This window comes from Ovis aries, chromosome 14, assembly GCF_016772045.2.
Source record: "Ovis aries strain OAR_USU_Benz2616 breed Rambouillet chromosome 14, ARS-UI_Ramb_v3.0, whole genome shotgun sequence".
Classification (NCBI taxonomy): domain Eukaryota; kingdom Metazoa; phylum Chordata; class Mammalia; order Artiodactyla; family Bovidae; genus Ovis; species Ovis aries.
Window position 1 is genome coordinate 24,657,987 of NC_056067.1, and position 13,219 is coordinate 24,671,205.

Sequence of the window (13,219 nt, forward strand, 5' to 3'; positions counted from 1 at the left end):
GGCGGGGAGCAGCCCCGTCTCTGCCTCCGGAGACCTTTGTAGAATTGTGCAGACTCCTGCCTTCCTGTGAATCACTGCCCTTCCACATGCTGAGAATCACATTTGAGAAACCAAGAACCGTTGGTGCTCTGAAAAAGTTTCCATGCCTTTGCCGTAAACAAGTGCCTTCTGTGCCAGGGCTCCGGGCTGCCCCCTAGTGGAGGCCGGCCACCTGGTCTCACCTTGGCCGGTACAAGGGCGCCTCAGGTGGGGCCAGCTGGGCAGAGTGCATTTCCAGACAGTGCCTTAGAGAAAAGCCTCGCGGTATCAAGTGGGCTACCTGAAGCCGGGGTGGTCTTGTTTGCCGAGCTAGGGTCTCCATTTCTAGGGACTCTCTGGGTTCTTGAAACCAGAAGGATCAAGGCACAGAGAGAGGAAGTCATGTGAATGCTACCCACAGTGATGGTCAGAAAGAGGAGGGCTCTTGTCCTCGCATCCCCCGACCTGGTCAGGTGCTGCCCACGTGGACAGGTATAAGCTGTGGGCGTCCTTGCTCTGACTGCCCTTCCCTGGGCCTCAGTTGCCCCATCCGTCCAGGGAGGGGCTTGACTGTGACAAGAGCTCCTTCCGGCCCTAATGAGTCGAGTCTTCCAGTGCTTCGAATTTTCCTCTCAAGATGGTTTCCCTGCTTGCAGGGATCTGTTGGCTCCTGGATCTTTGCCAGAGTTCCGAGCTGGAGCCCGGTTGGGATTTGGTCAGCGCCACGTCCCCAGGAGCTTCTGGTACCGTCTTACTGCTTCTTGTTTGGGGGTAACCACAATGGGGTGAGGGGTGAGGGAGTGGAGAGTCTGGGAGGGCTGCTGATGGGGCTGCAGGATCCAACATTCCCACTGTGGAGGAGTCACGTTATTTTTTCAGAAGACTTCCCAGCCCTACCGTGAGGGGCTGTGAGACCCTGGCTGGGCCCCTCCTGTCTCTGGGGCTTGATTTCCTCACCTAAGAAGAGAGACACCATAGCTCATAGCTGGTTCCTGAACAGGGTTATCAGGGAGCGGGGAGGGGCAGGAACCAGGCAGGGTGGGAACACCTTGTGGGGAGGGGGCGGTGGCGGGGAGTAAAGGCTTGGCTCCTGGGGAGCGTTTCTGGGTGGCTGGAGCTTATATGGGGAGAGTGGAGGTGAGTGGAGACATGGGAGAGGTGTTTTACTTTTAGCGTAAGGATACTGGGAGCCACAGAGGGTTTTCAGCACAGGAGAGGGTGGTCAGTTTTATACTGTTACAGATAAGATGCTAGCAGGGTGGAGAGTTGCAGGAGGCATGATTGGGAACCCAGGGGATGTTAAAGTAGCCCAGGTGAGTGAAAGTGGTGGCCTGGATGTAGGCAGGAGTCCCAGGAGGACTTGGGACTGGTTCAGAGCTGCTGAGCACTCAGGCAGCCTTGATTGTGACTGTCAGAGTAGGGGGCCTGGGGCCTGTAGGGGGTAGGGTGTTCCGTGTCAGGGGAGGGGCCGGTGGCCTACAGCTTTAGGGGCTGGACAGGGGCCCTGAGCCCTCCCTGACCTCATTGTGCCTGCTTGCCCCTTTTCAGCCTCAAGGACTGTCAGCTGGAGCCCCTGAGCCTCTCCCACCTCTGCAAGTCTCTGGAGAAGTGCCCGGGGCCCCTGGAAGTCCAGTAAGTACTGAGGACACAGCCCAGGGCCACAACGTGGGCACCTGCCCAGTGACCTGGGTGGGGGTGGCCTGGTTAGAGGCCAGGTGAGTCCTTCCTGGTCCCTTCCTGCCAGACCCCGAAGCCTGACCCCAGGGGAGTTCCTGGAGGCTCGCTGCCTCTCAGTGGCCCCAGCTTCAGGCACCTCACCCCTCCCCCTGAGAGAGGCTGTGCCAGGCCTGGGGCTTCATCTCCTGTCTGCTCAACTCAGAGCACCTGTAATCCCCAGTCTGCCCCCACCCCACCCCAGGAGCCCCACCCTGGCTCCCACCCGGGCCTGCCTGTGTGGCTGGAGCCTGTCACTCTGAAGGCCCCTCCTCAGGGGACCCCATCCACCCCGGATACCAGTTCACCCCAGAATACCTGGGTCTATGATCAGAGGCTAGGCTTAGAATCAGGAGTCCTGGCTCAGCTTTCTCGTCTGTGAAGTGGTCAGTCAAGACTTTTCCTACCCTCATCATCGTTGTTGTCGTTTTCTTATAATAATTACTGTAAAATAAAGGAACCCAAGACAAACCTGCCTCACCTAAATAACTCAGCACCATTGTTTGTCCTGGTGGCCCTCTCCATTTGTGTATACAGTTTTCCCCTGTTTGAAGTCATAGGCCGGCTGTGTTCTGCAGTTGCACTTTACATTGCCCCATATCTTCTTTTCCATTGTGCTAGTTTTTTTTTTTCCCCCTTGCTTTCTGGCTCCCATTTCAAATGCCCTTCTGGCCCTTGCAACAAACTCATTATCCATTATTATTAACATTATCATTGTTAACAATATCCTTATGTTGATACCAGGAGTGTGTCCTTTCATGCCTCTCTTCTTGTTCAAATACGTATGGACACAGAGGACAAGGGGGTGTGATGTTGTTAACAGGCACAGGATCTCAACAACCTTTTGTCTATCACAGAACATTGTGGCTTTCCTGAAATATCGAGACATGTGGAACCAATGAATTTTCAAACGAATCATTTATTTTAGAACAGTTGATGACTTGCTTTATAGAAAGGCTGCAAAGCTAGTCCAGAGTTTCCTCACCCACTTACCCCTGCTTGTTAATATCATTTATATCATGGTACATGAGGTGTACGTTTCAGCATTCCTTGTGAGATGTAATGGGTAAAGTTTCTGTTGCTTTAAAAAAAAAGACACAACAGTGTGTAAACCCAGCATTGACCCAAGCAGAAGCCATGGCACTGTCTGTTGGGGGTCCAGTGGAAAGCCACTGGTGTTTGTGGTCAGACTACCCCTCAATGAAAGCCACTGTTCTGCCTGTGCCCTGAGCCCCAGACCAGTCCTAGGACAGAGGTATAGCTGAGCCTACGGCCTGGGTCCTGACAGGCTCCTCGCTTCCAACTCCAGAACCACAGGAGGCCCCTGCCACTGTTCCCCACAAGCTGGGTTCCCCGCCAGCCAGAAAAGCACATGTTGGGATGCTCCTGATAACCCCAGTGAGGGGAAAAGGGCAGCCTTCAGGGGACCAAGAACAGGGACAGAGAGAAGAAGGGAAGCAAGAGGGGAGGAGGCAGAAGGAAAACACTGTCCAATGCCTCTGGGGGGCAGGTGGTGGCTCCCGACCCCCAGGGAGGGCTGTATGTAAATCCCAGAGTGCTGGGAGATGCAATCAGCACAGTCCACCAGCCAGAGCAGAGAGCACAGGGTGGGCATGAGGAGTTCCTCCTAAGTGGGCTGGCTTCTGATGAGTTATCTAGATGAGCGATCAGCTGGTTGGTCTGGTTTTCATGGACAATTGGAGATCCAAGCTACCTTGCGTCTCTTCTTTGCTGACCCATTAAATACCTGAATTGCCACTGGTCTGTTCACTACTTTGGGTTGAGGCAGCATTCTCTTCTTAACAGGAGTGTTCCACAAGGCCCTCAAAAGAATGATCCTTCTTGTCCATGTCTTTTGGGGAAAAAGATACCTACTATAGCCCCTTAGAAATTCACAAAGCACAAGGGCAGATTAAAAGCTCTGAGAAGTCCTGCAGCCAAGAAAACTAATGTGACTTAACCCGGCATTTTCCAAGCATGTACAACCTTCCTTTTCCTCCAGCCTCAATGATAACTCAAGGACCCAGTATTCAGAGGGGGTATTTTGGGCAGTCCTGGTATAGAACCCATCTAGGTTTTCCCGATTTCCCCCACCTCATTCAGATGCTTTGTTTCTCAGATTGTCCTGCGAGGTGCTGAGTGACCAGAGCCTGGAGACCCTGCTGCACCACCTACCACAGCTCCCCCAGCTAAGCCTGCTGCAGTAAGACCGGTTTCCCCATTTCCCTGTGCAGAGCTGAGGCGCTTGCATTGGAAAGCCATTCCCTTCTGCCCCTCCATCCTTCTCTTGAGCTGTTTCATAATTTTACCTGGCACAACTTGGAGCTTAAGTCTGCTTCCAGCTCTTCCCTAATACTTTATCAACCTCATAGGAGTTATTGGACCCCTCTAAGCCTCAGTTTCCTCATCTGACAAATGGGACTAATAGTCTTCACTCTCCCCCCACGGTTGGGATTCAGACAAGACAGTTGCTCTGAAAGCACCTTGAAGAATGGAAGGCCTGTGACACCCGGGCCAATGTACCTCTTCCTACCCACAGAAAGGTCACCTGCTCCTCTAAAGAGATTTTACAGTTGTAGGTCATGTATACATCACACACCCGTTTTGAAAGGTCACCAGCTAATTCTGTAAAAGGGGAATTTAAACAGCATCCCCCAAAGTATTTAAAACTCTGTTTTCTAATTTCAGCTCAGACTGCTTAGAATTTAAAAAGGATTTACTTTAAATATTTTTCTAGCAGAGAGCAAAAGCAGCTGTAGCTGAGATGGAAAAATACAGCAGAAAATTAAATTGTACCATTAAGAACAGCAACATTAAGTACTCCTGCTAAGGATCTCTCAGCCACCTGAGACGGCTCTCGTCACACCCAGGATCTTACTTATCCCTGAGTTCTATGGGAGAGGAAGGAGACTTCTCAGAGGTGGGCAAGTGTTGGACTGTAGCCTGCCAGGCTCCTCTGTCCATGGAATTCTCCAGGCAGGAATACTAGAGTTGTTACCCATTCCCTTCTCTAGGGGATCTTCCTGACCCAGGGTCTCCTGCATTGTAGGCGGATTCTTTACCATCTGAGCCACAGGGAAGCCCCAAGCGTGGCAGAGCCCATGTCAAAATACAGAACCCACTGTGGCTCCTCCCTGCCAGGAAAAGGGTGGGGGGGTTCCCTGGGACACATAAGTTGCAGGTTAAAATAAATAGGTAGGAAACCTCAGACCAGAGAGGGCCTTCTCTGTGCCCAGGTCACACAGCATCAGTGCCCGACTATTCGTCTGTCTTTGGAATGAGGTGACCAGCCTGACTCTCGCCAGCGCTTCAGCTTTGTATTACTCAGTCCGTACTGTTTGTACACTGCTCTGAAGCACTTTCTGGGATGCTGGAGACACAGCGGAGAGGGAAAAAAATTACCAGACCCTTGTCTTCTTGGAGCTTACCTTGTAGTAGAAGGAGAGGTCAATAAGCAGAGTGAAAGCAAATAAGATGAATTCAGACAGTGAGAATGTGTTTTTCTAGGTAATATGGTAAAGAGTGATTATTGGAGGTGATTTGGACAATGGTGAGAGTGGTCAGGGAACAGCTCTAAGGAGGGACACTGGGGTATGGCCAGAGGGAGGAGAAGGAGCCAGCCTTGTGCAAAGCAGGGAACAGCATGCCAAGGAGATGGAACAGCATGCATGAGGCCCTGAGGCAGGGTGGAGCTTTGTGTGTTCAAGGAACAGGCAGGAGGCCAGTGTGGCCAGAGCACAGTGGCCTGCAGAGTTGTAGGAGAGAAGGAAGAGAAATGATCCTGGGCCCGGTCACACAGGGCCTGGTAGCCGTGGGGAGGAGTTTGGGATTTTGCCCAAGGAGACCTGGAAAGGAGAGGAATGATGTGTGTTTTCAAAAGCTTAGTCTGGCGCCTGGGTGGAGAAGGGCATCCCGGGACAAGCGTGGAAGTCAGAACACCGAGGAGCTGTACAGCCAGAATAAGAGACGAGGGGGCTGGGAATGGGAAGAGGAGAGGGAAGTGTATAGATTCAGGGTGGACCTTGGAGGTGGAACTGACAAGACACTGATGGAAGGTTGATGGAGCGAGGCAGATGGAGGCACCAAGGATGCCTCCAGGGGCAAGGTGGAAGCATGTCACTTTCTCTAAGGCAATGCTTCGCAACTGGGGGTGATTTTGCTCCTTAGGGGACATTCAGGGTGGAGACATTTCTGTTGTCGTTGGTAGAGGGGGCGGGAGGTTGTGCTCCCGCTGGCATCTAGGGAGTTGTTCAGCCGCTTGGTTGCGTCTGACTCTTTGCAACCCCATGGACTGCCACATGCCAGGCTTCCCCATCCTTCACTGTCTCTGGGAGTTTGCTCAAACTCATGTCCACTGAGTCAATGATCCCATCCAACCATCTTGTCCTCTGTCATCCCCTTCTCCTCCTGCCCTCAATCTTTCCTGGCATCTAGTGGGTAGAGGTCTGGGATGCTGCTAAACTTCCTACTGGACAGCCCCCAATACCAAAGAATTCTCTTGGTAGTGCTGACCTTGAGAAACTCTCACGGCTTACATCTTCCCACTCCCTGTCAGCAAGGGCTCACCTGTTAGTCCTTGGGATAGAAGCAGTATAATAATAACAACACAACAAGCATGGGGTATTGTGTTAGGCAGTGCACAAGCGTAATGGTTCAGTACTCGCAACACCCTAGAGGAAGGTGTGCCATAAGTAGTCCTGTTTTTCAGATGAGGAAACTGAGGCTCAGAGAGGTTAAGTGACTTGTCCAAGGACACACAGCCTATAAGCAGGACTAGAGCCAAACCTAAGCCCACTTGACCCCGAGCTCCTGTTTTTCCCTCTTGAGTCGCTGCCTCCTTCCTTATTGCCTGGCTCGCCTGCCAGTGCCCCCATCCTTTGTGTCCAGGTTTCTTGCCCACCAATCTTGCTTGGCTCCAACTTGCTCACATAGGACCCCATCTCTTTCCCTGTCAGACTGAGCCAGACGCAATTGCCTCCAAGGAGCCCCCTCCTGCTAGCTGACCTCTTCAGCCTGTGCCCACAGGTTCAGAAGGTGGATCTCAGGTGGGCATTGCCCTAGGGCAACCAGAACTTGCTGGGAGGGTGGTGCTGGAGGCTGTTGGATGTGATGGGTGGGGGTGAGGCAGTGGGACCCAAATCAGAGATTCAGCTGCTCAAGAAGGGGAGCCTGCCCCCTGGGGGCATCCTGAAGCTGTGGTCGAAGGTGGCTGATGAAGGTGCTGTCTGTTCCAGGTCCCTGCGTCATTTGACCCTGCACCTCAGGTCTAGTGAGGAGCAGGAAGACAGGTGCTGTTGGTAAGTCCCCCGGAACTGGGCCCTGGTATGATAGGGGATGATCAGGGACAAACAGACAGTTCTCCTGTATGTCCAGAGCAGAGGACAGCCTGAGAGGGCCAGGCACTGTCACGGGCAAATGAGGAGTACGCAGCAGACTGGATTAGAGCTCAAGGGCTGCTCCGAGGAAAAGGACTCCACCACCTGCCCCCAGGCTTTAACAGCTCTGGAACTTCTCTGGTAGTCTCATGGTTAAGACTCGGCACTTCAATTGCAGTGGGGTATGAGTTGACGAGAACTAAGATCAGGCATGCCATGCGGCATGGTTAAAAATAAATAAATAAAATCTTTAAAAAAAAAATCCCAGCAGGATCTGGCACCTTGGGCAGGTTCCTTAAGCTCTCCAATCCTCAGCTTCCACTGAGAGGAGGGAGCTGGTGATAGCAGATGGTAGATTGCAGGCTGTTGGCAAAGATGATACAAGGCAACATATAAAACACAAGAGGCACTCACAGATATGAAAGCCCCCCTCCCCTGACTCCTGGACCAATGCTTTGTGGTTGTCTCGGTGACAGGGGGCAGGCATTGCACAGGAGGCAGGATAATGGGCTGAGGGGGCAACTTTTAAAGGCACAGATGCCATTTCTGGTGGCTGTCCAATGCCACTGGCTCACCAAGTGACCATGGACCAGAACTTCCTCCTCTGTGTCTCAGCCTTCTCAGCTGTGAAATAACAATAACCGAAGAGCTGGTATTTGAGCATCTGCAGGACACCATTCTGAGAGCCTCACGCACATTACATCCTAGAAGCCTCTCAGCTGTGGTCACACAGCAGGTTGGAGTGTAGCTAGGACTTGAATCCAGGCAGTACTGCAGCGCTCCTAGCCCAGGGGCGAACAAACGTGTCCTGTAAAGGGTTAGATCATAAGTCTGAAAGTAGCACAGACAATATTTAAGCAATGGCGTGTCTGTGTGCCAGTAGAATTGGAGTTGTGAACGCTGAGACTTGAATTCATGTAATGTTTACATGTCATGAAATGTTACTCTTGTTTTGACTTTTTTCCTAAACTGTTTGAAAACGGATAGACCATTCTTAGCGTGCTGGTCATATAAAACAGGCTGCCTTAGGCGGTAGTTTTTCCAGTTCCTATCCTAACCCAGCACTATGGAGACTTCTAGAATACCTTCATAGTTTCCAAATCTGATTTCCAAAACGTAGGACATAGACCAGATTGGGATGATTTTTAGGAGGTTAGGTTGATGGTAGAGTACTTCAGTTCAGTTGCTCAGTCATGTCTGACTCTTTGTGACCTCATGGACTGCAGCACGCCAGGCTTCCCTGTCCATCATCAACTCCCAGAGCTTGCTCAAACTCAAGTCCATCAAGTTGTTGATGCCATCCAACCATCTCATCCCCTGTTGTCCCCTTCTCCTCCTGCCTTCAATCTTTCCCAGCATCAGGGTCTTTTCCAATGAGTCAGTTCTTCATATCAGGTAGCCAAAGTATTGGAGCTTCAGCATCAGTCCTTCCAGTGAATATTCAGAACTGATTTCCTTTAGGATTGACTGGTTTGATCTGCTTGCAGCCCAAGGAACTCTCAAGAGTCTTCTCCACCACGGTTCAAAAGCATCAATTCTTCCCCACTCAGCTTTCCTAATAGTCCAACTCTCACATCCATACATGACTGCTGGTTTCACTTTCATCAAATTCTTCCATTTTCAAGTCTGTGTTTGATTAAGGCCCTGGTGGCTCAGACAGTGAAGAATCTGCCTGCAATGCAGGAGATTCCTGGGTTAGATCCCTGGGTCGGGAAGATCCGCTGGAGAAGGGAATGGCTACCCACTCCAGTATTCTTGCCTGGAGAATCCCACAGACAGAGGCGCCTGGAGGGCTACAGTCCACGGGGTCAGACACGACTGAAGCAACAAGCACGCACACGGCCAAGAGGAAGTGCCAGTTGCCTCTCAGCGTGTCTGTGGCACCTCTTCACGTCTGCTAGGCTCCCTTTTAAGTAGAAGGAGGGCCCTCAGCAGGTGCCAGTGTCTGGCTTGAATTTAATGATGATATTTTGCCCTCATTTCCTGCATCCTCATCCTCACAGTCTGTTCGGGACAGGAAATGCCGGTTTTCCACTGGAGTAAGTGATACAGGGTTTTCTCTTCTGATAAGTGCATTAAATAAAAAGAATGAGCTGATTTTAAAATAAGAAATAAATAATAGTAGAATAAGGAATTTGGGACTGAAAAAGAAAAAGGAAAGTAACAATGATAAAAATCTGAGTTACTTATTTTAGGTACTTTATCATTCTAAGTTTATTTTTTAAGTTGCTGGCTGGCCCTAAGCTATCCATTTACCTTGTTGTGTGGTATCTGTGTAGGCCTCTCCAAGACAGACTTTACTATTACTTTGATTCCAGTATGAATAACCCTCCACATAAGGAGACATCACCCTGGGTCTCCTCCACTCCACCCCCGTGTCTGCTCATTAAAGTGACCCTAAGAGCTATAGTTCACCTTGGCTGAATCAGAATCACCCTGGAGAGCCTTGTTCCTAGAGCTGTTTGTTCAGCAGGTCTGGGTTGTGTCCCCAGGATGTGCCTCTCACCACGCTCCCGAAGGGGTGCTGTTGGGGCTGGTCAGGGACCTCACTTTGAGAACCATCCCCTCAAAGAGGAAACATAGGTGGGATCTGCTGGGCGGGGCAGATGGTATGCGTGGGTGCTGGATGTTTCTAGAGAGTCCAAGCTTGAGTGAAGCCCCGCTGGAGCTTCAAGGCCATACCCAGCTTAGGGACCCCATCTCCCTTCCTGCAGGAGGTTTACTGACTGCGGCCTCCGCCAGGAGCACGTGGAGCCGCTGTGCTGTTTGCTGAGCAAGTGTGAAGACCTCAACCAGCTGGAGTAAGTTGGAGCCCATCCTGCGTAGCACCTGAAGGGTGTGTGTGTGTGTTTGTGTGTATACACCCATGCGTGCTCTCAGGACCACCTAACAGAGGAGAGGATGCCTGGGACTCAGTCACATCTGTAAAGTTTCTCTGTCCCCATCTTATCCCTCCCATCCTCCACTGCTACCACGTAGAGCTAGTTCAGGGTGTACCCATGATCAATTTAGGGGAGCCCTTTGCAAAGGAATGGGCCTCCCTGGTGGCTCAGATGGTTAAGAATCCACCTGCAACGCGAGAGACTTTGGTTCAATCCCTGGGTCCGGAAGATCCCCTCAAGAAGGGAATGGCCACCCACCCCAGTATTCTTGCCTGGAGAATCCCATGGACAGAGGAGCCTGGCGGGCTGCAGTCCACGGGGTTGCAAAGAGTCAAACACAACTGACACTAACACTTTTAGTTACTTTCACTTTGCAAAGGGCCACAGGAGCCCCTTGGCCTCTTGTTATTCAAGGCACTGGGGCTCTACTGGCTGGTGGAGCCTGAAATGAAGGATCCATTGTCTTGCTGTGCAGGTGGTTAAGAATAGCCAATGCCTCTGCTTGTAGAGGGCCCAGAGCCAGCCAGAGTAGGGATGTGTGGGCTCTCCGGCTGATGAGAAGTGGTATCAGTGTGGCCTGTCTTGGGTGCCTGAATAGTGCAGCCCTGCATGGGTAGGGAAAAAAGAGCTTTGAGCACTTTTTCTACTATTCTAAGCGCTTTACATATCCTTTTTATCCTCCTTCTCAACAACCCTGAATACCATAGATGAGCGGACTGAGAGAGTTTAAAAATCTGTGTCAAGTCACACACCTAGTTCAATGCAGAGCCTTTGCTCAGAACTGTTAGAAGTCCAGCTTAGAACAATCAGAACATACAGAGAGCTATCCACCAAAAAAAAAACAATTTCAATTCCTTGTGGTGTGGCCAAGGAGAGAAATGTGGCTGATGAAAATCATGGACTTTAAAGAAGGATGAATAAGCAAAGATGTCTTTTGAGTTTTTCAATTTTTTCATTCTAGAGGGAACTTTTTCATATTCTAAAAATTATTTCATTAAGTGGCTTCCTGAGACAGACTTTTTTGTTTTTAAAGTATTCTCAGGAAAAGACGGAAATAAATAAGCCTCAAAAGTCTTATCATCAGGGGCAAAATGAGTTCAAATTTGCAGGGTAAAAATCAGATATTCCCAGGCACACTGATTATTTTGTTCCTGAAACTGTAGCTAAAACCATAGGATGCTACGAATGAAGGGAAGTAAAGTCGTTAAGTGCAGTTTCCGATATTGCATTCCCAAATTAAAAGGAGTATTTTGGGTAAATGCATCCTCCAAATGTCTGTCTTTTTCCTGAATTTACTCTGGTTCAAAAATGACGGCTCCCAACAGGCAGAGGCCGAGTGCTCAGTAAAAAGCTCATTGCGTTTTCTCTAATTCCTGAAAGCCTGCTGGAGCCCTGGGAGTAGTCACCAGATACTGAAGGGGAAGATGAGGACTGGTTAACTGTGGTGCTGGTGAGGGGATGGGGGTGGTCGTGCTAGTGTTGACGGAGGTGATGGGGATACAGACAGGGATGCCAAGTAGTAGTGATGGGGAGGCGCTGGTGGTGATGACGGTGCTGCTGGCACAGAAGTTGTGCACAGTGGTGGAGGTGATGGTGGAGGTGATGATGACGGTGCGGGGTGGGTAGAGTAGCAGTGACGCTCACTGAAGAGCAGGCACGTCAGAGCACCAACCACCTCCTCCTCGTACCTCTTGCAGCCTCTCAGCAAACCTGCTAGGTGATGATGGGCTCAGGTGCCTCCTGGAATGTCTCCCCAAGGTGCCCATCTCCGGTTCGCTCAAGTAAGTGATGAGCAGCCCCGAGGTCAACTAGGAGGAAGACTCCCCAGGGCCCAGAATGTTAGTGGGCTTCTTTACAGGCACCCCTGAAGAACTCCAGGGGGCAAGTGCTGGGGAGGGGGTGACTTTTACCTTGATTCCCCCCGCCCATCCACCTTGGGTCCTTTCCTCCTTCCTTCATTGCCCACTATTGGCAGAGCTCTCACCAAACACCCGGGAGAGACTGTGACTAATGTTCAGTGGCCCAAGTTGACTCCAGGAAGGGAGCAACAGTTCATCCCCAATCAGCTGCAGAAATCGCAGTTGTCCTGGCTCTTGGTCCATCCATCCTATCCCTGAAGCTCCTCTGACCAGATTTAGGGGACACAGATTTGGATATGTCGCCACAGCAGGGAGGGCCCCTGGGAAGGGAAGTCATCTTCAGTTACTCAGTCTCCCCAGTGACCTGGGAGACTGACGTCCAGACCCAGGACACAGCCTGTTGCTAGGCAACTGAGCTTTGCGCTCCGGGCATCCCTGGCCCCCATGGAGCTAGAGGTGGCAGCCTGGCCTTATCACTGCCCTCATCCCCGGTCTCAGACCACAGAGGCAGCAGGCACAGTCAGGGTGACTCTCAAAGATTTCAGAGTATGCCCCTGGCCTGCCAGGTGATGATAGCGTCTCTCTGGCTTCTCTATGGACCTCAGTGTCTCCACCTGGAGGATGGAGACTTGGACACTGAGGACTCCCCTCTAGGGGATGACGGCTGGAATGGAGATGAGGGGGCTGGGCAGGACTCCACTGAGGTGCTGCCTCACCCCTCATCCTGAACCTCTTTTCTCCTCTAGTCTAAGCTGCAACAGCATGTCTCAGGAAAGTGTCTTGTGCCTGGTGGAGGCTCTCCCCTCCTGCCCACGTGTCCGGGAGGCCTCAGTGAAGTAAGGAAACATTGGTGCCACTTGCTAATGGTGGGGAAGCAAGACTCGCACGCTCAGTGGCCCTCTGTGTGTGTGACTTGGGGTAACCTCTGAGCCTCTCTGAGTCTCAGAGTTCACTGATTGTGGGATCACAGCTTTCATCCTCTGAGGCCCGTGGGCACACACATGGGCCCAGGGAGGCCACCGGGTGGGGAAACGCCAGGTTTAGCATCCTCCAAGGAGGAGGTGGGGGCCTCCTCTGGTCAGCAAGGGTCTCTCCCGTGGCTTCCACCCTCCTGTGCCCCTGTGGGCCCAGCCCCCATCCCTCCCCACACCCCCTGGCACCTGGGTCCTGGGGATGCTGGCAAGGCTGGGTCTTGGGCTTCCATACACCCCTCTCCCTGCAGCCTGGGCTCCAAGCAGAGCTTCTGGATTCACTTCTCCCGACAGGAAGAGGCTGGGAAGACACTGAGGTAATTCCTGGTCTGGGGTGACGGGAAAGGCGGGGGAACCAGGGAGAGGTGGCTGACCCTGTGGTGGCCTCCGTGCCTCCTTCC

The 13,219-nt window shown here is 51.7% G+C and overlaps 1 protein-coding gene across 20 annotated transcripts in view; it reads left to right on the forward strand.

Moving 5' to 3' along the window:
• The window catches only part of NLRC5 (NLR family CARD domain containing 5), a 91,295-nt gene that overhangs the window by 60,282 nt on the left and 17,794 nt on the right, over window positions 1–13,219 (forward strand). For 17 of the 20 annotated variants that reach the window (XM_060397955.1, XM_027977859.2, XM_027977861.2 and 14 more), the window contains 9 exons: window positions 675–761; window positions 1,567–1,650; window positions 3,851–3,934; window positions 6,687–6,776; window positions 6,966–7,028; window positions 9,821–9,907; window positions 11,686–11,769; window positions 12,594–12,683; window positions 13,070–13,135. In XM_060397955.1, coding sequence (XP_060253938.1) covers window positions 675–761; window positions 1,567–1,650; window positions 3,851–3,934; window positions 6,687–6,776; window positions 6,966–7,028; window positions 9,821–9,907; window positions 11,686–11,769; window positions 12,594–12,683; window positions 13,070–13,135 — 735 coding nt within the window. The remainder of the gene's footprint in view (window positions 1–674; window positions 762–1,566; window positions 1,651–3,850; window positions 3,935–6,686; window positions 6,777–6,965; window positions 7,029–9,820; window positions 9,908–11,685; window positions 11,770–12,593; window positions 12,684–13,069; window positions 13,136–13,219) is intronic. The other 3 variants (XM_042231668.1, XM_060397957.1, XM_042231671.1) reach the window with 1 other exon arrangement.